This window comes from Trichomycterus rosablanca, chromosome 15 (genome assembly GCF_030014385.1).
Source record: "Trichomycterus rosablanca isolate fTriRos1 chromosome 15, fTriRos1.hap1, whole genome shotgun sequence".
Classification (NCBI taxonomy): Eukaryota; Metazoa; Chordata; class Actinopteri; order Siluriformes; family Trichomycteridae; genus Trichomycterus; species Trichomycterus rosablanca.
This window is the reverse complement of record NC_086002.1, coordinates 4,771,982-4,797,619: the sequence shown is the minus strand read 5'-3', so window position 1 is coordinate 4,797,619 and position 25,638 is coordinate 4,771,982. Positions and strand designations below refer to the sequence as shown.

At 39.7% G+C, this 25,638-nt stretch overlaps 2 protein-coding genes across 2 annotated transcripts; both read left to right on the top strand.

Annotated features, from left to right (window-relative positions):
• Positions 1-1,046: 1,046 nt before the first annotated feature.
• On the top strand, positions 1,047-11,634 carry LOC134329546 (interferon-induced GTP-binding protein Mx-like). Its single transcript, XM_063010830.1, has 12 exons — positions 1,047-1,099; positions 1,198-1,394; positions 3,048-3,185; positions 4,072-4,226; positions 4,310-4,448; positions 5,511-5,709; positions 5,801-5,879; positions 5,966-6,053; positions 8,277-8,435; positions 9,291-9,367; positions 11,089-11,298; positions 11,410-11,634. Exons 1-12 carry the CDS (start codon positions 1,047-1,049, stop codon positions 11,632-11,634), a joined length of 1,719 nt encoding a protein of 572 aa, XP_062866900.1.
• A 2,494-nt stretch (positions 11,635-14,128) lies between these two features.
• On the top strand, positions 14,129-25,537 carry LOC134329406 (interferon-induced GTP-binding protein Mx3-like). Its single transcript, XM_063010661.1, has 12 exons — positions 14,129-14,318; positions 17,933-18,070; positions 18,466-18,620; positions 18,704-18,842; positions 19,037-19,235; positions 19,325-19,403; positions 21,097-21,219; positions 21,305-21,437; positions 21,761-21,919; positions 22,534-22,610; positions 24,122-24,277; positions 25,128-25,537. Exons 1-12 carry the CDS (start codon positions 14,129-14,131, stop codon positions 25,371-25,373), a joined length of 1,794 nt encoding a protein of 597 aa, XP_062866731.1. The 3' UTR covers positions 25,374-25,537.
• Positions 25,538-25,638: the final 101 nt, after the last annotated feature.

The window sequence follows — 25,638 nt, the reverse complement described above, 5'->3', positions numbered from 1 at the left end:
TATACAACAAAAACATCTCGCTGTGTACTTTGTAGGAGAACTGTTATGTCACGACCGGGGGCTAAAGCGAGACAGAGAAGGGCGGACACACACGCAGAGATGATGACTGAACAAAGGTTTTATTAATAACCAAAACTAATCACAAGCGCTAGTAACATAACCGAACATAACTTGGCATGACTTAGCATGACTTAACATGACTTAACCTGACTTAGCATAACGTAGCATGACTTAACATGACTTAACATAACGTAGCATGACTTAACATGACTTAACATGACTTAGCATGACTTAACATGACGTAGCATGACTTAACTTGACTTAACATGACTTAGCATGACTTAACATAACGTAGCATGACTTAACTTGACTTAACATGACTTAGCATGACTTAACATAACGTAGCATGACTTAACTTGACTTAACATGACTTAACTTGACTTAACTTGACTTAACATGACTTAGCATGACTTAACATGACTTAACTGAAGAGAGAGCCCAGAGCCACACAGAGTCAAAACAAGCCACCATAGTAGTTCAACAAAGCAACAGGATAACAAAACAGTTCCCACTCTAGTGCTCCAGTGCACCTCTTAAATAGAGGGCAGCTGAAGCCAATTAGTCCTGGGAAACCAATCATGATCTAGGGCGTGGCAGGAGACAGAGTGTGCTCAGAAGAGGGGGGCATGGCACACAGGAGCACCAGAGCACACAGAGGCGAAGTGTTACACTAGTGCACTGTGTAGGGAACATAAATCAGTTGTCTAATATATTGTCTAGTGCACTATGTAGTGCACTCGCAGGCACGAGCCGAAGGCGAGTGCCGTAGATCATCACAGCCGTGATGTTATTCACGATAACACACTCCCTCTCGTGTTCTATTGCTTAAATATACAGTATGTGTGTCTCTGTGTGTGTGTGTGTGTGTGTGTGTGTGTGTGTGTGTGTGTGTAAATAAATATAAATATAAACTAATTCACCATGTTACACCCCTCATACACTCAATTAACCCAGGGGTGGCAATAATCTTTTTTTTTATTTGCAGGATGGAGGGCGAAAAAGAAACTTATAAAGACATTCTGTCTTCTGATGAAAACAGGTTAGTGTAAATTTTATTTAATGAACCCCCTAAATCACTTTATATAACAATGTAAAAAATGTGTAATATTAAACCCAGTGCCTGTTTCTTATTCACAGTAAACCAATGGAGGGGGTGTTCCACAGTCACTTAGAGGAGAAGGTTCGACCTTACATCGATCTGATCGACTCTCTGAGGCTGATTGGGATTGAAGAGGATATGTCTTTACCACGTATAGCTGTGATTGGAGATCAGAGCTCTGGAAAAAGCTCAGTGTTGGAAGCTCTATCTGGTGTAGCGTTGCCCAGAGGAAGTGGTGGGTTGTTTTATTATTTAAAACAAAGCTTTTAAAATCACATGGGTTTTTATATGCATTGTTTATATAATTACATAAAAGCCATAATATTAGACGAACACATTCTGCCTTAACTAATAACACAAAATTAAACATCAAATACAGACCAGGCTAAAAAAGTTTGAAACCCCTCGTATTTAAGAACAGATAGAAGCTTCTTTAGCACTAAAAAGTCTCCTGTGTCTGTTGATCAGACTTGAAGAACAGAAAGGAACATCTGACCAGAGCTGTCACGAATTTGGTCATGTGTTTGAATCGTTGCTTTGTTCTTTCATCAGTAAATGAAAGCTTTCCAGGCTCCAGGTAGTAAACAGACCCAAACCATAATGCTCTGTTTACCATGCTTTTTTTTTTTTTTTTTTTAGCTTATTTGCTAAATACTTGTGTCTTATTCAACCATAGATCATTGTTCTCTAGAAGCTCTGTCAGCTTTGAACATTTATGTGGTTTTTTTGCAAATCTGAGATGTGTATGAATGTCATGTTTCTGTATGATCTTGTCTTCTTACAAGAAACATTTGTAATGACATTATGAAATAGCTATCAGCACAGGGGATTCACATACAAATGTATCTCTTTTTCTCCCTTTTTTTCCCGATTTTTGTGTGTCCAAATTTTACTCGATTGCATTATGCTTCCTGGTGCTGACCCCCGCCCCTGATTGTGGAGAGTGAACTGACACACACACCCTCCGACATGTGAGCAGTAGCCGACTGCATCTTGTCACCTGCAGGAGGCGAGTTCATATGCGGATCAGCCTTGTGCAAGGAGAGCCACACCCTGATCGCATTATTCCTCTACTCTTTGCAGACGACATCAATCAGCCAGCAGAGGTCGTAATTGCATCAGTTATGTGGTCCCTTCCTCCCTGTATAAACAACAAGCCAATCGTTGTTCGTATAGCCGCCCAGCCCAGCTGAATGGCAGGGCTGAGATTCAATACGATGTATTTGAAATCCCAGCTCTGGTGTGCTAGCGTATTTTACCGCTGTGCCAGCTGAGCAACAATTTCTTTTTATTAAGTAAAGGTAAATAAGGTAACAGTTGCTTAGCACATGTGGGATTTTTAATGAAAAGAGTGGAAAATACATCAATTATTACCTAAACAAAGCTGGTTGAGAAAAATCCATTTGTTTATTCATTATTCAGGCAAAATGCGGCCTAACCCTAAACTTAATCATTACCTTAACATGGACGTCTTCATTACCTCTAAAATAATTTTAAAAGTAAGAACATGAAGAAAACCCTTTTTGTCTAGGCATGTTCAAACATTTGACAGGCAGTGTAGCTCAAACGATCAATCGATGTATTTAATAAATATGTGTATTTGGTTCATCTAAATATACAGTATATGGTTTGCTAATGATCACTGAGAACATGCAAATACCTTTTATACATTAAATATTTAACACTGTGCATTTAAGTTGTCAGGGTCTGAAGATTCGTGCTTAGTTTAAAATGTACACTTGTTTTCACGTCTTGTTTTAACAAAAATAAATGAAACCCTGAGTAAAGAACTAAGAAGCAACAAGGAATTACTCAGACTTAACTGTGTTGGTTCTTACTTCGGTTTACTCTGGTTTTAATGTTTTATTTCTTTATTTTTCTACTCTAGGTATTGTTACCAGGTGTCCGCTGGAGCTGAAGCTGCGGAAGATTAGGGGTGGTGTTAACTGGCGAGCTGTTATCTCTTACAAGGATGAATTTATTGAGTTTTATGATCCGTCTAAGGTCGAAGGTTACGTTGAGACAGGTTGGTACAACTGCTGATAATGCTCAACAAATCAAAACTGACTCAGTTTACAGCACTGAAAGGGGAACACCAAGTCATAAGCATGTGTCCAGTCATGACTAATCTAAGCTGCATCTGCAAATGGCACCATTGTCCATGCACTTATATAACATTAGCCATTATCTAGCTGGCCCACGTTTATGGAATGGCAGAAGATCATAAGAGCATTTTAAAGAAAAATATACCATGGATTTAGAAAGTATAAGGACCACTTGACTTTTGGCAGACTTCAAATTGTGCTAAAGCATAGATCATGGCAAGGATATAAAATATGATCTATGACTTTAAGAGTTCCCAGGACCAGAGGGGCCTTATCTGTGGTCACAGGAACTGGGTCCTTATTTGCTATAACTTTGAAATGGAAGAAGCTTGACACAACCTGTTCCAGCTAAACAGGCCTTGGTGCCTTGGTCAGGAAGGTCCAAGAATCCTACGGTCACTCTAAAATAGACCCAAAGGTCCTGTGCAGAGATGGGACAACCTATTGTGGACTTGTCGTGACCCTAACCAGGATAAGGCAATTAATGCCATTACAGTTTAGACACATTTTAACAAAGAGAAAGTAATCACAGATAAAACAACCAATGGGTTTATGTAACACTTTTTTATGAATGTTGTATTTATAATTACACTCACTGTGTTTATAATGACTTAAATGTTGTTAACATTTTAACCTGATGACCTCTTAACATGTTGCAATGGCTTATTATTAGTATCTGGGCATTTTATATTTTACATTTTAAGTGCACACTATCATTAATACCAGATATTGTTGAATTGTCTACAATTATTATCTATAATTGCAAAAGAATCACATAATCTCAGAGCTGCTACGTCTGTCTAACAGCCCAGAATGAGTTGGCTGGAGAAGGAGTTGGAATCTGTGATGATCTCATTACTCTGGAGATCATGGCTCCCGACGTGTGTGATCTCACACTGATCGATCTACCCGGGATTGCCCGAGTTCCTGTAAAGGGTCAACCTGAGGACATCGGACACCAGGTTAGTTAAAACTCTAAATTGGTACGTTGTGCTTTTCAGATTTACACTTTTACTTTCGTTTTCTAATTATTTTATTCTGTTAGATTAAAAATCTCATCCTGAAATACATCGAGAAAAATGAAACGATCAACTTGGTTGTGGTGCCGTGTAATGTTGACATAGCCACAACAGAAGCACTGAAAATGGCACAGGAAGTGGATCCTGAAGGGAAGAGAACTCTGGGTAGAGTATCCTCAACTGTTAATGAGATTTTCAAAAGCAGTGGTAGCTACTACTACCGTTACTGCTACTACTACTAATATTACTGCTACTACTACTGTTACTACTAATACAACTGTTACTACTACTACTAGTACTACTGCTGCTGCTGCTACTACTACTACATTTACATTTTCAGCATTTAGCAGACGCTTTTATCCAAAGCGACTTACACAGTGAGCGGAACACAATGAGCAATTGAGGGTTAAGGGCCTTGCTCAGGGACCCAACAGTGGCAACTTGGTGGTGGCGGGGCTTGAACCGGCAACCTTCTGTTTACTAGTCCAGTACCTTAACCACTGAGCTATCACTGGCCCTATTACTACTACTACTACTACTACTACTACTGTTACTGCTACTACTACTGCTATTGCTACTGCTACCACTACTGTTACTACTACTAATATTACTGCTACTACTACTGTTACTGCTACTACTACTAATATTACTGCTACTACTACCGTTACTGCTACTACTACTGTTACTGCTACTACTACTGTTACTGCTACTACTACTAATATTACTGCTACTACTACTGTTACTGCTACTACTACTAATATTACTGCTACTACTACTGTTACTGCTACTACTACTTCTACTAATACAACTGCTACTACTACTACTAATACTACTACTGCTGCTGCTGCTGCTACTACTACTAATACTACTGCTCCTGCTACTGCTACTAATATTACGACTACTACTACTGCTACTACTACTACTGCTACTGCTACTAACACTGATTCTACTACTATTACCATTTTGATAATTAACACAGCTGCTATTTTAAATTATACTGTTATACCGGTTTAACTACTACTAACTATTATTTACTAATATTGCTGCTACTGCTGGTACTATTTTGTTGTGCTAATACTGCTACTTTAACTGCAGTATTACTGCTGTACTACTGTTATAACTACCAATATTGCTGCTGCTAGTACTATAACTATTAATACTACCACTGCAACTTCAACAGTTACTGTGAATACTGCTCCTTCTACTTACTATTATTATATTTTTTAGCTATCCTGACCAAGCCAGACCTTGTGGACAGAGGCACAGAGAAAAACATCTTGGATATTGTCCGGAATCAGGTCATTCCTCTAAGCAAAGGATACATCATCGTTAAATGCCGTGGCCAAAAGCAGATTGATGACAGGCTTTCTCTGACTGAAGCAACTCGAGTGGAGAGAGACTTCTTCAGACGTCATGAGTATTTCAGGTAACCTTCAAACAAACAATGTGTATTATTTATGAAAGTCGATCATCAGTATTGGCAGCTATTAAACAGGATTTATTTTTGTTTATTTTAGTGGCCTGTTGTATGAGGATAAAGCAACGGTCCAGTGTCTCGCCTCCAAACTAACTCAAGACCTGGTCGATCACATCAAAGTATGTTCACAAAGTTGAATAAGTTCATCTGGACACAAGTTTGTTGTAGAGATACATTTCGTCACTCAATCCGAATCCTGACACAGAGCTTTTATGTGAATGTTGCTTCTGGATGCAGTTTCAAACTCTCTAGTGAAAAGTGGAAGGAACATCTTGACAGCACAAAAAGTTCATGTGAGTACACACTTCATATGCTAGTTAAGGCGATTAGTTAAGGAGGCTATGCATTTCAGTATTCTCATAAATAATCTGCAAGGTCAACTCCTCAGACCACAATACATGTTTCCACTGACCATCAGTCTAGTTCAAGTGAGGTCAGGAAAGCTAGTGGCATTTCTGGATGTTGCTGAAATATGGTTGCTGACTAAAGTCACTTATTACACTGCCTGGCCCAAAAAAAGGTCACCACCTGGATTTAACTAAGCAAATAGGTAAGAGCCTCCCATTGGATAATTACTGCATGGGTGATTATGTTTCAGCTGGCAACAAGTTATTTAACCCTAACTGATGCAGTGAGTAGCTTCTCATTTGTTAAACAACCATGTGGAAAGACACATCCTGTGGTCGTGGAAAATATGTTAATCTGTTTCAGAAGAGTCAAATTATTGGCATCAAGCAGAGAAAACATCTAAGGAGAAGCTGAAACTACTAAAACCGGGTTAAGAACTGTCCAACACAGTATAAAAAAGTGGAAGGACAGTGGGGAAACATCATCTTTAATGAAGGAACGTGGTCTGAAAATAATCTTGAACGATCGTGATCTGCGATCACTTAAACGTTTGGTGAAATCAAATGGTAAAAAAACTACAGTAGAACTCAGGGATGTTTAATAGTGACAGTAAGAGCATTTCCACATGCACAATGCAAAGGGAACTCAAGGGATTGGGACTAAACAGCTATGTAGCCTTAAGAAAACCACTTGTCAATGAGGCTAACCGGCAAAAATGGCTTCAATTTGCTAGGAAGCATAAAGATTGGACTCTGGAGCAATGGAAGAAGGTCATGTGGTCTGATGAGTCCAGATTCACCCTGTTCCAGAGTGATGGGCGCATCAGGGTAAGAAGAGAGGCGGCTGAAGTGATGCACCCATCATGCCTAGTGCCTACTGTACAGGCCTGTGGGGGCAGTGCTATGATCTGGGGTTGCTGAAGTTGGTCAGGTCTAGGTTCAGCAACGTTATGTGCCCAAAGAATGAGGTCAGCTGACTATCTGAATATACTGAACCACCAGGTTATTCCATCAATGGATTTTTTTTCTTCCCTGATGACAATGCCAGGATTCATTGGGCTCAAATTGTGAAAGAGTGGTTCAGGGAGCATGAGACATCATTTTCACACATGGATTGGCCACCACAGAGTCCAGACCTGAACCCCATTGAGAGTCTTTGGGATGTGCTGGAGAAGACTTTGCGCAGTGGTCCAAATCTCCTCATCAATACAAGATCTTAGAAAAAAATTAATGCAACTCTGGACAGAAATAAATGTTGTGACATTGCAGAAGCTTGTGGAAACGATTCCAAAGGGAATGCATGCCGTAATCAAAGCTAAAGGCGGTCCAACCAAATATTAGAGTGTGTGACCTTTGTTTATTGCCAGGCAGTGTATGTACAGTACAGTGAACACAACAACAAAGCCTTTAGTAATAACGATTTACCCCAGTATATTCTAAACCATGTACTGAAACCCATCACTGAGGCAAGCTATTTTTTAATGTTGTTCTGTCTGATGATTCCAAGGTCACTGCCATTTATTAGTGGTTTTGGGTCTTTTCCTGGATTTCTTTAAATCTTTTGATAATATTATGCACTGAAGAGGGTGAAATACCCAAAATGCCTGTATTTGTTTATTGAGAACAGTGCATTATTTGGTAAGATGTTTGGCAAGGTGAAAAGCCTTGGCGCATCTTTAATTACAATGATGCAGACACAGGGATAACTATTTGCTTCGTACAGTAAGAGGAAAGCACATAACTTGCTACTGAAGCCCAAGATAAAGCCCAGCACCAGCAAAAATCATATTTAGAATATTACTGTGGCTAAAAAGCCACTTATAAAAAATAAATAACCTGCACCTAGCATGGTTACACTACTAGATGACAAGTCTTAGAGGGAGAAACTAAACTGTAATGTATAGAAACACTCCTACCTGGGGCAAATTAATGCTTGATGAGGTGGAGGAGACTGTCTAATAAAAGGAACAGATACATTAATGATCTGCACCACCATGCCTCCTCTGCCGGCCAACATTGGCAATGCAGAAGAACACAACTCCAACTAAACTCACTGCCAAGCGTCTTCAGGAGCTGAACATGTTGTAGTACAAAATTGTTCGGTTATTATCAAACAAATATGGATTTTAAGTCATCAGGTCATGTTTTCCAACATTTATTTCTATACAGTCCACCAAACGGTTCAGGATGTGGTGAAGGAGTACGACCTGAAGCACAGAGGAAGAGAGCTGCCTGGTTTCAGTGACTACAAGGTGTTTGAGATGGTGGTGCAGAGACTTGTGAGCCAGCTAAAGGGACCAGCTATTGACACTCTAAAAGTCATCCGAGGTATGCTTCAACCACCTTCACTTTACAGGGTTTACAATTACAGCCTGTACTGTACTGCTCATTCACGCTATCATCCTAGTAGTCATTCATGTGGTGGAGGTCAGAGCATAATGTCATACAGACACAGGTGAAGAAGCGGGTAAAACACAATTAAGTGCACTGTGATTCATACACCGATCAGCCATAACATTAAAACCACCTCCTTGTTTCTACACACACTGTCCATTTTATCAGCTCCACTTACCATATAGAAGCACTTTGTAGTTCTACACTTACTGACTGTAGTCCATCTGTTTCTCTGCATGCTTTGTTACCCCCCTTTCATGATGTTCTTCAGTGGTCAGGACCCCCACAGGACCACTACAGAGCAGATATTATTTAGATGGTGGATCCTTCTCAGCACTGCAGTGACACTGACATGGTGGTGGTGTGTTAGTGTGTGTTGTGCTGGTATGAGTGGATCAGACACAGCAGCGCTGCTGGAGTTTTTAAATATTGTGGCTGGATATATTTGGTTAGTGGACTATTCTCAGTCCAGCAGTGACAGTGAGGTGCTGTTTCAGGCAGCGCTGCTGTGTCTGATCCACTCATACCAGCACAACACACACTAACACACCACCACCATGTCAGTGTCACTGCAGCGCTGAGAATCATCCACCACCTAAATAATACCTGCTCTGTGGTGGTCCTGACCATTGAAGAACAAAGTGAAAGCAGGCTAAAGAAGCATGTAGAGAAACAGATGGACTACAGTCAGTAATTGTAGAACTACAAAGTGCCTCTATATGGTAAGTGGAGCTGATAAAAATCTTGATGTACGCATTATATCAATTTATATGAATTTTTATATTTCAGAGACGATTGAAAATCAATTTGCTGAAGTGTCCAATACCTGCTTCCTCAACTACCCTTTCCTCCAGTGTGTCGCCACGGTAAATATTACTTTATGTACAGTTGTGGACATGTAAAATTCACTTAAAAGATTTATTTATGAGGGACATTCACATTATATGGCCAAAATCATGTGGAAACCCTACAAAGGCTGAAGGACATTTTGTGAAATGCAATAAAACAAGGATTTGTGGTTCTTGTGACCTGTATTGAACTGACAAAGTAAAAAGAAAAGATTTTTTAATGTTTTCACTCATCAACTTAATTGTATTGCATTAATATTTAAACATAATTTAAATTTAAAAATCACAGTTGTTGTTTTCTTTAGTTCATTGACGTGAGAAGAGTATTGCACTTCACTCTCACTGCGACCCTCGGCTCAAATAGCCGATTTGCTCTGCGCTCGACTTGAGCGATAAAACATCATTAAAGTTCCACGACACAAACAAACATCTGTGTGAAACAACCATCAAATCCAGTCTAAAAGCTCCACATGTATCTGTTTTTAACTTGATTTACTTGTGTGGTGTTTATGCAGCTCGGGTTCTGAATCCGCAAAAAGCTTCACCTAAATAAAGCGTAACGTGGCTGAATGTACTAAAAGTACCACACAGAAACACTTAACTTCTTATTACTGGTTATAAGTGCTCTGTACTGGTTATAAGTGCTCTGTACTGGTTGTAATTGCTCTGTACTACCCAAATTAATCGGTCAAAGTTTTATTACAACAAGCCATGTTACGCTTTATTTAAGTGTTCATTCTGTCCGGGTCACTTTTACCACCTCATATCACACAGTTCATCGCTTTGAAAATATCACCGAATATCAGCGGCAAACTGGATCAAAATTGAATCAGGTGAACTTTAAAAGATGAAAGAGGTTTAAATTCTATATAATGTTTTAATGTCTTATGTAAAAGCACCCAAACCTTTACACTGTGACACACCCACAGATGACATCACGGTTCACGCTGAAAAAACCAAGTATTCTGTGGTGCCAGATTAGTGGTGCCAAAATCAAGTTCGCAAACCTGTACGGAGCCGGATCCGCGTCGGTGGAAAAGGGGTAAAAGTGAGGTCCATGCAGACATGGTTTGGTGTGGAGATCCTCTAGTGCAGTGGTCCCCAACCACCGGTACCAGTCCGTGTGTCGTTTATTACCGGGCTGCACAGAAAGAATAAATATTTAGAGATCGATAGAAAAGCAGTTTTCACTGCTTCCATTTTGGGTGTTATTCAGGTGTTATTGTCTCATATCACCCATAGGTGGGAGAAGAGTCTCATTGCAGTGAAAAAGCTCATTTTCAATCATTTGTGAGCAGTAAGGTTAAATACTCCCGCCTCCACTGGGTCAAGAAATTCTATCTTATTTGAAACCGGTCCGTGGTGCAAACAAGGTTGGGGAGCGCTGCTTTAGTGGGCTTCACCTGACACGCTACTGAACACCTTTTCACCCTTTAAATGAATTGTGAGGTCAATTAGTCCACAGGACACACATCAAAAATCTTCTACATATCCTTTACAGAAGAGTCAAAACTTTTTAGACATCCATATAAGTGCACATAGATTTGCATTGGGAAATCCAACAAGCTCATACTCAGTTGTCCACATATTTTTGAACAAAGGTGCAATATGTGTAAAATGAAGTGTCTGTAATTGCACACAAGTCCCACACAAGTGTATGTAAACTTTTGATCTCAACTGTTGATCCTAAATGTGTGCAATATTTTATGCCCCCTTCATACTAACAATCTACACCACAGAACAAGATAGACAACATTCAATCGAAGCAGGAAGCCAAGGTGGAGCAAAGGATCATGGAGCAGTTTGAGATGGAGCAACTGGTCTACACCCAAGATGGCATCTACTTCAAGACCCTGAATGAAACTCAAACCACTGGAGCTACAGAGGACAACTTTGCCGGGTTTGACAACAGGACCAAGTATCCAGAAATGCTGAAGGCGTATTATGAGGTACAATTTATTACTCTATTTATTTCATCTTATTTTAAGGTATCAAGTGGGGGAACTGTGGTAAACAAGCTTACCTGCCTATGACAATTGATATTTTACCTTTTCTCACAGATTGTCTCGCAGCGTCTGGCTGACCAGGTGCCCATGCTGATCCGTTATTTCATGCTAAAGGAATCCGCTCAGCTGCTGTGCAGCGAGATGTTGGGTTTAATGGACGGTGCCAATGTGAACGAAGTCCTGCGTGAAGAGTCCGATGTCAGCAGACGTCGTGTTGACATGCAGAACCGCGTGGACCGGCTCACCATGGGTCAGGAGAAACTCAGCAACTTTGTCTGAAGACTCTGAGGAACGTCTCACACATTATTGATTAAAGATCTCATATCAGTTGGTTATTTCATGTCTTGTATCGGGTTTGCTTCACTTTAATTGCTAACATTTCCAGGAACATTGGGACAGTATGTGAAAGGCTACAGAAAGTGGTACAAAATGTTTAAACAATGATTATTTAATGTTTTATCAAATCAACTATATTGTTGTTTGCAATAATGTACTGTAATTCTTATACCTCATATTTATGAGCTGCTTTATCTTGGTCAGGGTCATGGTGGGTGAAGTTCCATCTGGAAACTCTACCCAGCACAATGCAGGTATACCCAGGACAGGTCACCAATCCATCGCAGCTGTACATAACCATGTCTGTGTAGACACCCAGCTGGCCTATAGCATTGCTGATATTCAAACCTGGATCTCAACACTGGTGTGTTAGCATGATAAGACTGCTGTGCCACCCAAGTGCCCACATAAAATTTTAGATTCATAAAACAACACCTAATAAAAATAAAGACCTAATCAAACACAACATACATTTAAAAATATTCAGTATTTCTTAAATAGTAAAAGAATCACCTAGCGCTTTCATGGACAATGATTGGTTCACCTGAGGTCAGAGGGATTCCTCATATAATTACAGCCTCTGCTAGGTGGTCGATAGGCACCTGCACAATGAGAAGTGCTCGACTCTTGACAGCTCAAATTAAATAAACCATTGAGTAAAATTGTGTATTAGTTGTTTTTTTTTATGGATGAACAGGTATTTGGCATTTCCTTGCTCATACATGCTTTATGTTACAGCTGTTTGTGTTACTGTATTATGTTTTAATAAAAGGTTCTTGGATTGTTACTAAGTTCTGGCTTTTACTGATTCTTAGCAGAGGTCTAAATTAAAATGGAAAACGAAAGTTGAAAAATCCAACCACAGGTAAGCTGTAAAATATTTAGACTACGTGCAAACATCCCTTTATGGTTTGTTAGTGTCACTTTTATTGATAAGGTCATTTCTCAATCTGAGTGCTTAATTGCCCTGTATAATAACTGGTTGTCACAATATGGCTAGTTGCTCAGTGACAGCCCATTTCTTGTAAATGAAGGAAAGAAAGGAAACCAAGAACAAGCCTGGAGACGGTGCAGACCACACCCAGCATGGGTCCACAAAAAGGTGGGGGTTACTCCAGAACAGGGTTGTCACACTGCCTCTGGGGCATCTTGCTTGTCCAGGGCGGTTCCCTTGTGACGCATGAAAAAGACCACAAGCATTGTGCTCCCAAAAAGAGAAAATAGGGTGCTGGTCTCATGCACCAGCAGAAAAACAGACCGAAGAGAGAAGAGTCAGTGATCATATGTATAATCAGGTATTCTTGAGTAAAAGGTAAAACTACCTTAGTAAACTAAGTAAAATATTTCACTTTAATGATGATAAATGATGAAAGCTTTTTATAACCAGTAATGAACTACCAGGGGAAACCCAGACTGTTTATATACTCTTCTACCTGGTTGCTGGTTTCACATTCAAACACAAGTGTTATATTACACTTTCTCATTGGAACGTTTGTGTTCTAGTCAAGTTTTAGTTATTTGCATCTGTCTAGAAATTAAGTTGTTGAGATCAGTCAGGTAAGTAAAAACATCCGTCCTGTGATCTTTTAGTACTTTTTGTTGTTGTAAGGTGTAATTTATTATTGTACTATTTTAGTCATTTCACATGTGATTTATTGTCATGATGTGCATTTCTGTATTGAATTCTATGATTTCAGTTTATACATTTTCAAATATTTTACTAAATATTGAGTTCATAAGATGAATTAATATATTTCATGTTTATTTTATGGTCATATGATGCAGTAATTATGATAAGTAAGATCAGCAAGCCGAACAGGGCTAAACCTACTGGTTCTACTCTTACAAATTGTATTATAAAGTATAATTGATGTGTATATATTTATATAGAAAGACAGACAGACAGACAGACAGACAGACAGACAGACAGACAGACAGACAGACAGACAGACAGATAGATAGATAGATAGATAGATAGTAGACAGACAGACAGATACAGATATAGAGAGACATAGATAGATAGATAGATAGATAGATAGATAGATAGATAGATAGATAGATAGATAGATAGATAGATAGATAGATAGATGATAGATAGATATTTATATTTAAATGTAGATATGTATATATTTACATATTGTTATATCTTTATATATTTTTATACACAATCATGAAATTCTCGCCTGTAAAAAATTCACTTGTTTGTTGTTGTTTCAATGTTTCAAAACAGTAACACTTGAATATTCTATAACAGTTATAATTATATTACCTTTATTTTGCTGCTTCCCAACTTTTTGCTATTAAATGTAAAATCTATTTGAATTTTTAAAAATATAAACTAAATATAAATATGAAAAAAAATAAAAATGGGAATGAGGCAAAAACTTTTTCATAGCACCAGGAATCCTAACACCCGTTTCTTATTCACAGTAAAGCAATGGAGGGGGAGTTTCACAGCCACTTAGAGGAGAAGGTTCGACCTTACATCGATCTGATCGACTCTCTGAGGCTGATTGGGATTGAAGAGGATATGTCTTTACCACGTATAGCTGTGATTGGAGATCAGAGCTCTGGAAAAAGCTCAGTGTTGGAAGCTCTATCTGGTGTAGCGTTGCCCAGAGGAAGTGGTGGGTTGTGTTTTATATTTACAGAAAAGCCTTTAAAATCACATATTATACATGAATGTATCATCAAATGGTGTCTGATCAGGTCATTAATACCCAAATATACACAAGCAGTTGAGGATCAGCAAACATTTTAGTGCACAATAAAAACATTTTTCAGAGCACAATATTCTTACCCAGCTAACACAGAACGTTCCCGTAACGTTAGATTTTGGTTCCCCTATGGTTATTTTTAGGGAACCATCCCATAACGTTATGGGAACGTTCTATTTTCGTTAAAAAAATTAGCGCTGTTCCCGGAACGTTCCGGGAACTATGAAACCTAACGTTCTCTCATGGTTTTATGAAAACTAACAGAGAACGTTATCTAAAAGTTGCCTTAAGATTTTCTTTCTTATGTGTTTAAAGTAACGTTCCAGTAACGTTCCCGGAAGGTTTTCTTATGATCTTTAAAGTTTTTTGGTAGGATAAAGTACCTTATGTGTATAAAGTATCGTTCCAGTAACGTTCCCGGAAGGTTTCTAAGTTAACCCAGCTAGCACAATCATCTGGCCCAGTTCCCACTTTTCTATCGGCACAGTCGGCCGAGTGTCAGAATCGGCCAGAATGAATGTAGCCAGATCCGGCCCAGTTGTTACCACAGCTGGGTTTGGCTGGTGCTCGTAGAAACGCGTGCGCGCCGACCCTGGTTGTCCGGCTGTGGCCCAGCGTCCAGTCTCTGATTCAGCGCCGGCAGAACGAGCGTTTTGTAGATATTCAAGTGTCCACTACCATCACTGAGCCACATTTGCTTATTCACCTCTCATACATGAGTAAAAACTATGAACACTACTCTGCAGCATCTAACAGCCGGTGTAGATCATCAGCCAAGGTCACAAGATCCAGCAAGAAGGTTCTGGGTTCGATCCCCAGGTGGGGCGGTCTGGGTCATTTCTGTGTTGTTTGCATGTTCTCCCCATGTCCTCGTAGGTTTCATCCGGGTGCTCCGGTTTCCTCCCACAGTCCAAAGACATGCAAGTGAGGTGAATTGGAGACACTAAATTGTTCATGTGTTTGATATAACCTTGAGAACTGATGAATCTTGTGTTATGAGTAACTACCGTTCCTGTCATGAATGTAACCAAAGTGTAAAACATGAGGTTAAAATCCTAATAAACAAACAAACAGTACTTCTTTATATTGTATATATATATATATATACAGTGTATCACAAAAGTGAGTACACCCCTCACATTTCTGCAAATATTTCATTATATCTTTTCATGGGACAACACTATAGACATGAAACTTGGATATAACTTAAGAGTAGTCAGTGTACAACTTGTATAGCAGTGTAGATTTACTGTCTTCTGAAAATAACTCAACACACAGCCATTAATGTCTAAATGGCTGGCAACATAAGTGAGTACACCCAACAGTGAACATGTCCAAATTGTGCCCAAAGTGTCAATATTTTGTGTGACCACCATTATTATCCAGCACTGCCTTAACCCTCCTGGGCATGGAATTCACCAGAGCTGCACAGGTTGCTACTGGAATCCTTTTCCACTTCTCCATGATGACATCACGGAGCTGGTGGATGTTAGACACCTTGAACTCCTCCACCTTCCACTTGAGGATGCGCCACAGGTGCTCAATTGGGTTTAGTCCATCACCTTTACCTTCAGCTTCCTCAGCAAGGCAGTTGTCATCTTGGAGGTTGTGTTTGGGGTCGTTATCCTGTTGGAAAACTGCCATGAGGCCCAGTTTTCGAAGGGAGGGGATCATGCTCTGTTTCAGAATGTCACAGTACATGTTGGAATTCATGTTTCCCTCAATGAACTGCAGCTCCCCAGTGCCAGCAACACTCATGCAGCCCAAGACCATGATGCTACCACCACCATGCTTGACTGTAGGCAAGATACAGTTGTCTTGGTACTTCTCACCAGGGTGCCGCCACACATGCTGGACACCATCTGAGCCAAACAAGTTAATCTTAGTCTCGTCAGACCACAGGGCATTCCAGTAATCCATGTTCTTGGACTGCTTGTCTTCAGCAAACTGTTTGCGGGCTTTCTTGTGTGTCAGCTTCCTTCTGGGATGACGACCATGCAGACCGAGTTGATGCAGTGTGCGGCGTATGGTCTGAGCACTGACAGGCTGACCTCCCACGCCTTCAACCTCTGCAGCAATGCTGGCAGCACTCATGTGTCTATTTTTTAAAGCCAACCTCTGGATATGATGCCGAACACGTGGACTCAACTTCTTTGGTCGACCCTGGCGAAGCCTGTTCCGAGTGGAACCTGTCCTGGAAAACCGCTGTATGACCTTGGCCACCATGCTGTAGCTCAGTTTCAGGGTGTTAGCAATCTTCTTATAGCCCAGGCCATCTTTGTGGAGAGCAACAATTCTATTTCTCACATCCTCAGAGAGTTCTTTGCCATGAGGTGCCATGTTGAATATCCAGTGGCCAGTATGAGAGAATTGTACCCAAAACACCAAATTTAACAGCCCTGCTCCCCATTTACACCTGGGACCTTGACACATGACACCAGGGAGGGACAACGACACATTTGGGCACAATTTGGACATGTTCACTGTGGGGTGTACTCACTTATGTTGCCAGCTATTTAGACATTAATGGCTGTGTGTTGAGTTATTTTCAGAAGACAGTAAATCTACACTGCTATACAAGCTGTACACTGACTACTCTAAGTTATATCCAAGTTTCATGTCTATAGTGTTGTCCCATGAAAAGATATAATGAAATATTTGCAGAAATGTGAGGGGTGTACTCACTTTTGTGATACACTGTATATATATATATATATATATATATATATATAATTTACTTTTATAATTATTATTCTTATATGCAATTATATGTTATTTTCTATGTATAGTATTCATATAGCTGTCATTTTGGTTCACTTTTGTAATTGGTCTTATTTATAATATTCTGATTATTATTATTATACTACTTGCTGCAATTATCTTAATAAAATACTTTCTACTGCACAATCTGTAGTTAATTTGTAGCATCTGTAGTTAATCTGTAGCATAAATCTACTATTTTATCTATGAGGATGTGAAAGGAGAAGAAAACGGTAAATAAATGGTATCGCAGTGTTTCGGGGGCTATTCCGGCCCAGTTATGGGAGAGTCGGCGGAGATCTGGCACCCGGATTTGGGCCAGTGTATTTGGCCCGATTCTGGGCAGTCATTCAAAAAGAGTCAGAGCCGACACGGGCTGCCGGTGTTACCGGAGTGTTATTGCAAGGTTGTCGAAAGTTTTCAATAATTTAAAGGTTAGTACAAGGTTCCCTTAAGATTTCAATAATTTTAAGGTTACGGGAACGTTAGGGAAACGTTCCCACAACTATAATGCACAACCAAACGGGAACGTTCTATTTCCGTAAAGAAAAATGTCCTGGGGAACCAAAGGGCAACCAAAATGATCCGTTCCCAGAACGTTCTGGGAACCAAAAACTAACGTTCCCGGAACGTTCTGGGAACCAAAAATTGTTAGCTGGGTACTTCCTTTTAAATCATCTGTTTAAAACCTTTTCTAAAACAAACAGAAATAAAAAAATTAGACTGAAAATAAAATCATTTTTACTGTTTTTTCTCTACTCTAGGTATTGTTACCAGGTGTCCACTGGAGCTAAAGCTGCGGAAGATTAGGGGTGGTGTTAACTGGAGAGCTGTTATTTCTTACAAAGACGAGTTTATTGAGTTTTCTGATCCGTCTGAGGTTGAGGGTTACGTTGAGACAGGTTTGTACAACTAAGTTCTGAAAAAGCAGAACAAATTAAAACAGACTACTTCCTTGTTTTGCAGCACTGACAGAAGAACATTGTTGTCAGGTTCTGCTCTGGGGATTTAAGTTTTTTATTTCAAGCTTTTTAATACCGAACCAACTTGGCTGCATCTCATATTGCACTGCGAAAACTGATGACATCAACACCACTGCAGTAATTGAGCATACAGTAAATTTAACAAAAAAAATACATATTTTATGACTGTTGGATTTATGAATCTCATTTTGTAAAAATGTAAAATTTGCATTTTATATTCAAATATTCTAAATTTCAAAATCTGCACATTTCTATTATTATCTATGTTTACAAAAGAATCACATAATCTCAGAGCTGCTACGTCTGTCTAACAGCCCAGAATGAGTTGGCTGGAGAAGGAGTTGGAATCTGTGATGATCTCATTACTCTGGAGATCATGGCTCCCGACGTGTGTGATCTCACACTGATCGATCTACCCGGGATTGCCCGAGTTCCTGTAAAGGGTCAACCTGAGGACATCGGACACCAGGTACGTTGGAACTCTAAATTGGTACGTTGTGCTTTTCAGATTTACACTTTTACTTTCGCTTTCTAATTATTTCATTCTGTTAGATTAAAAATCTCATCCTGAAATACATCGAGAAAAATGAAACGATCAACTTGGTTGTGGTGCCGTGTAACGTTGACATAGCCACAACAGAAGCACTGAAAATGGCACAGGAAGTGGATCCTGAAGGGAAAAGAACTCTGGGTAATGTATCACCCAGTATTGCTACTACTACTATTATATAGATGTACGTATAAGTCTTTGAAACTACTATTACTGCGACTGCTACAACTGTTACCACCAATATTCCTAGTGCAGTACTACCAGCTAATATGCTCATCATTCCTCCCACACTCTTACTAATGATAATAACAATCATGTTTTCTTTCCTCTCACAGCTATCCTAACCAAGCCAGACCTTGTGGACATGGGAACAGAGAAAAATATCTTGGAAATAGTCCGAAATCAGGTCATTCCCTTGAACAAAGGATACATCATCGTTAAATGTCGTGGCCAAAAGCAGATTGATGACGGGCTTTCTCTGACTGAAGCAACTCGAGTGGAGAGAGACTTCTTCAGATCTCATGAAATCTTCAGGTAGAATTTATATGAAAATATTTCATTTATAGCAGCTGATAAACAGTACTGGCACATACTATATAGATTTCTTTTTGATTCATTACCAGTTGCCTGTTGTATGAGGAGAAAGCAACGGTCCAGTGTCTCTCCTCCAAACTAACTCAAGACCTGGTCGATCACATTAAGGTATCACGCTATTTTTAAATGTTTTTTACTAAGCCTATGCTTCTGAAGAATAATAAACAGAATATTTGATCAGTTATTAAGCCCATTAAATAAATATTTGGGGTGTTTAAGAAAAATTTACATTTTCTAACAGCTTCTAAAATATATTACTTACTTAAAAATATGTGGCCCGTATTACCCTAAAGTAACAGTAATAATAACCGACAATGCCATTCCCTGGTTGTGAAGGGTGGGAGACCCCACTTAACAGTAGCAGAAACGGACTCTTCCCCACGGGTTCAGTTAATCATGATATAAATGAACACACAGCTGATGTCTCAATATGTTTATTAAAGAGGAAAGTCACACCAATAAAATACCTAAGTTGATTCAATAAAATAAAAAGAAAAACTCCAGGGGGGGGGGGGGGGGGGGGGGGGGGTTGGATGGCTGCCGCCCTCTACACACTTCCTTACAGATATAGTATAGTACCACAGGCTACAAATAAATAATTGCTTTCAAAGCTCTGGCATTGTTCAGAATTTCTTCGTTAATATAAATCCTTTTTTTATTACGAAGTCTCTATTTAAAAATCTATATGTTTTGGAAGTTTGTGTTGTGATATGTGAGAGCAGTGCAGCTGAAAAATTCATACTGACACGTCAACCGTTTCTGCAAACACAAGGACCTGTTAGACAGGAAGGTCAGAGGGAAATGGCAAATTGGTTAGAGTTAACAGGAAGGCTACGGCATCTCAAATAAAGTTGTTACATCTGTGCTGACAAGAAAATTGAACACTTTGAACCTTGAGGTGGATCGACAACATAAACGAATGGGCACATTCCTACCTAGCATTTTCCTTGTCAATGCGTGGATAGAAAGTCCCTCCCCACAAGACCAGTCTGACAAAGTTTTTCTGTTCCTGTTTTTGAATTACGTTCCACTTAACAAATTAGTAAAACTTACAGTAAGGACGGTATCAGATGTATAATGGTGCAATTTCCAGACACTAACTGCTACCCAGACAGAGGAACTAGCACAACGTCAACTAACAACAGCTAACCTCTTGCACCATTAATACACACGTATGCACAGAGTTAGTATAGATGCTTCTTCATTACTGGACTATATCGGCACATGCACTGACAATGTCAGCACCTGCAAACACATAAAAGCTATTCCAATTCAAATGGATGAATAGCTTACTGCATAGCCTACTGTCTGCTTTTAGATCATGGGGTCTAAAGGGGTAAAGCTCCTGTTTCTGTTATTCTATTACATTCTAATTTTAGGCAATAAAGCACAATACACCTTCTGTTATAGACAATTCCTTCTGTATACACTCAATAACACCAACAAACGAAAAATATAATGGATAGAGATTCATATTTACTACTGTATATAAAACCTACATTCATTCATGTTTAACAACAGACTCCACAAACGTTTTTAGACCCTTTATCCAAACAAATACCAAACCATGAAGTCCAAGAAAGTTATTATGGCATCTCATAGATTGGGGCAAAGTTACATGATGCCAACGGTCCAGTTCCACCATGAAATAATGGATGAAAGGCAGGAATACACTGAACAGGGTGCCAATCCATTACAGGACTTTGTCATTACCCCTCTTACCCCTTCTCCCAGACAGCAAGGCCAAGCATGTCTGTTTAGACACCACGTCGGCCGACTTAACTGAACTGTTTTCTTTCAGAGCTCGCTACCTTTGCTATCAGAGCAGATAAAGAAGCAGCTGTGGGACATGAGGAAAGGACTGAGTCATTGTGAAGCTGGTCCACCACTGGACCCGCAGAAGAGGAAGACCTTCTTTATTCAGGTGCATGACTACTTCCTTTCTCTCTTCTTACAAATCCTGTGCTGGGTTCTCATGACTGACAGACTGTAGTCACTTGTTCTTACAGACCCTGACCACTTTCAATGATAAGATCAACCGCTTGTCCTCCGGTGAAGTGGTCAACAATGAGAACTTGTTTGTGCTGCTTCGGACTCAGTTCAAAAAGTGGAAGGAACATCTTGACGGCACAAAGGAATCATGTAAGTGAACAATTCATATGCAGGAGTCATATCAAACATGATTTTAATCTCTCAGGGGTCTAAATGAATATTCCAAAAATAGTCTATATAAAAGAGGCATTTATTAACTTATTATACAATAATATTGGTCTAAATCTAAATACTTCAATATGAACTTTGTTGGTCTGTGGTACAATTGCCTCTTTGATTTATTAAAATGATAAATTTTAGAAAACTAAAAAGCCTATGACACCAGGAAGGCACATTCTTTTTCACATATTCTTTAACATCCTGATGGATTTGGCATTGTCAGTCAGGGTTTTCTGATATTTGTCCATATACAGTCCACCAAACGGTTCAGGATGTGGTGAAGGAGTATGACCTGAAGCACAGAGGAAAAGAGCTGCCTGGTTTCAGTGACTACAAGGTGTTTGAGATGGTGGTGCAGAAATGTGTGAGCCAGCTAACAGCACCAGCTACTGACACTCTAAGGATCATACGAGGTATGCTTCAACCACCTTCACTTTATAGGGTTTACAATTACAGCCTGTACTGTTTACATTTCTGCAAAAAGTTGGGACATTTTGTTAGATGCAACAGCAGATCTGGTCTGAATACCAGACTTCACACAGTTATGTGGGATGTGCTTTCTGATGCCACCCACCTACTTATATCTGGGCTTGGGACCAGCACCTCCCACCTTCTAGGCTGTTCAGTAATCTTTCATCCAGACATTAGCTGATCATGTCAATGAAGATGCCAGACCGGCAGATAACAACGCCGAGATTCGAACTCTGGATCCCCTCAGATGTCAGCAGTGATTAGCTAGCGTACTTTTTCACTGCACCACCAAAGCACCGCCCCCCTCCAAAAACCTTACTTATCCTTACTTATCACTTTTAACCTTTAAATGGCTTACATAACTAATATTTTAAGAAATATGTACTTATTTACAATGTACAGCCCATGGTGTGAAGAGTGGGGTTGTGTTGGGTTTGAGAAGCATTTTACACCCTTAAAAAGAGCCATCGTTTAGCATGTGTTGAGAAGCCCTATAATACACAGTTAATTGTTGATGTATGAACTTAATTAATGTAATTGAATGCGTGTATTACAGAGATAATTGAGAATCAGTTTGCTGACGTGTCTAAAGCCTGCTTCACCAACTACCCTTACCTCCAGAGTATTGCAGCGGTAAATATTATGCACATTTTTGGTCGAAGGTTTACATAAACTGTTAACGGTGTGTCATGGCAGTCTTGTTTTTACATAGCTAAATCTAAAACAATGCTGGATACACATACTGCAACCCAACTCTGTGGTGCAGAAACTTAAGTCACTACATTTTGTTTATTTGTTTATTAGGATTTTAACGTCGTTTTACACTTTGTTACATTCATGACAGAAACGGTAGTTACTCATTACTCAGTTCACAAGGTTATATTGAACACAGTCATAAGATAAGATAAGATAAGATAATCCTTTATTAGTCCCACAGTGGGGAAATTCACAGTGTTGCAGCAGCGAAGGGACAGTAACGCACTCAGTACAAAAAATAGACAATAAAAAGTACAGTGTATAACAATAATAATAATAAAAAGTCAAAAACTCTGAAAAAACTAAATATTTACAAATAATTACAAACAATAATTGCACATGTCATGTTTTTTACAATATGTTTTTTACAATAATTTACATGTCATGTAAATTGTCATGGACAATTTAGTGTATCCAATTCACCTCACTTGCATGTTTTTGGACTGTGGGAGGAAACCGGAGCAGGAAACCCACGCAGGCATGGGGAGAACATGCAAACTCCACACAGAAAGGACCCAGATCACCCTACCTGGGTATCGAACCCTGGACCTTCTCGCTGTGAGGTGACAGTGCTACCCACATAGCCACCGTGCCACCCCACAAAATTATTTGCCATGGCTTTATATTGCTTGTGCTTACAGTATATGATTATGGCTTGGTTAATTGCACCCATCAATGCCGGTTTCATGCCAATGTCACCTTATTGATGATGCTGTGGCCTCATGGCTGAGCTGGGACTTGAACTCTCAACCTTTCAGTTGATAGTCTGAAGCTCTACCCACTAGGCTACCACTGTCCCAGCTGTCCCGGATAAGGTGGCTGGTATTTTTACCTTACTGTGTCTTGTCACTATGCTGTGATGGCTGTCTGCACAGATTGGTCAGCCTTCTTCAGTGCCCTCTTGTCTCGCTTGAAGCACACTAGCCCTTGGTGATGTGATGTCAATCCAGCTTTTTCCTGGTCTTCGTTGTCTCCAGAGTCCTTTCACAAGTCCTCATTATCATGTCGGTGCATCATCACATGCAAAAGATAAAATACCTTGCAGGACTTGTGTTTCAGTAGTTCCTCTTCTGTTCTGGCCATCACATGCACTTGGTCAGTGATCTTCCTCCATGAGATTGAAATGAATGTGTTCTTACCTTGTGTGTACCTTTAAATGGTGCAAAAATCATTTTAGCCCTTTTTATATGCATCTTTCTGACCCAGAAAAAAGAAACAGATCAGAAAATTACAAACCATTAAAATTCTAAGACTGCCATGACACACCGTGCACAACTATTACAGGTTTATCAGAAAAAAATACCAGAAAATGTAATAAATCTAAAATGAAGGGAGTATAAAAACACACTGATACTTCATCTTTGCCATACTAACAATCTACACCACAGAACAAGATAGACAACATTCAATCGAAGCAGGAAGCCAAGGTGGAGCAAAGGATCATGGAGCAGTTTGAGATGGAGCAACTGGTCTACACCCAAGATGGCATCTACTTCAGGACCGTGAATGAAACTCAAACCACTGGAGCTACAGAGGACAACTTTGCCGGGTTTGACAACAGGACCAATTATCCTAAAATGCTGAAAGCATATTATGAGGTACAATTAACATTAGTAACTTAAACAGCAGTGGTAACAGCTGCTAGGTGGGAGTTCATAGTTTTGTTTTAAGTAATGGTGCTCCCAAGCAGTTGTTGCTTGTTTCGACTATTTCACTCCATGTGTTACACTTTTAACCCTAAAATTAAACTTTACGTCTCACTCACGTATCTGTACCATAGTTCTTTCGTCCTGGCTAATGGATGCGTCCACGCTGTTCAGTGAATTAGGCTATGAAATAGAGTAAAAAATTTAGCAAATAAGCTTTCCGAAAAAATCCTAGGCAAAGCCACAGGTATGTAGTTCTTATCAGTCGCACAACCGTACACAATAATCGTTCGCTGCGTCCTTACGGTTATTTTTTTGTAGCAGATTCGAAACGTGCCGAAAAAGGGGAACGATCTGTGGGCTCCTGACAGAACCAGCAGTGATTCATAAGATTCAGTGATGATGCCAATAATGACTCTGTTGCCACCTCTCAAGCAGTTTCAAGACAAGACATTGACCTTTCCCGGCCTTCAACATCAAATCAGTCACCAGCATTCCAGCAAGCAGCAGCCAGGCCCAGAATTTCCATATGATTTCCTGAAAAATGCCAGAATGCATGATGTACATACATGTGAATATTTTGCAAATGCATGGCGTTGCATATATGCTACAAATTAAAAATCTAGTTTATTAAATGCCGAATTAGAAAATAATTATTGCACTATTTTTCTGTGTATTCAGTGGCTATAACAAACATTTTTCCCACGGAGAATTGTGGCGACTGATGCTTTTTCACCTTTTCTCACAGATCGTCTCGCAGCGTCTGGCTGACCAGGTGCCCATGCTGATCCGTTATTTCATGCTAAAGGAATCCGCTCAGCTGCTGTGCAGCGAGATGTTGGGTTTAATGGACGGCGTCAACGTGAACGAAGCCCTGCGCGAAGAGTCCGAGGCCGGCAGACGCCGCGCCGACATCCAGAACCGCGTGGAACGACTCGCCGTAGCCCAAGAGAAACTGAACCAATTTGGATCTAAGGATCTACTGCAAAATTAATTGATTTCAAGTTTCTTGTATTTGGATCGAGACCCGCTTGTGACCACAGGTGCAAGATTGAGTTATAAGGAATAAGACAGCTGACTGATTAAGACAATTGTTAAAACTATATGAATTGACCAATGTGAACACTTGATATTTACACACCTGGCTGAGTAAACAAATATCTGTATGGATCTGTATGAATGTTTAAATAAACGTCTCCATTTATATAAATGACACGAACTTGTCTTTACACTCCATAGAAACGAGAGGAGAAAAGAAT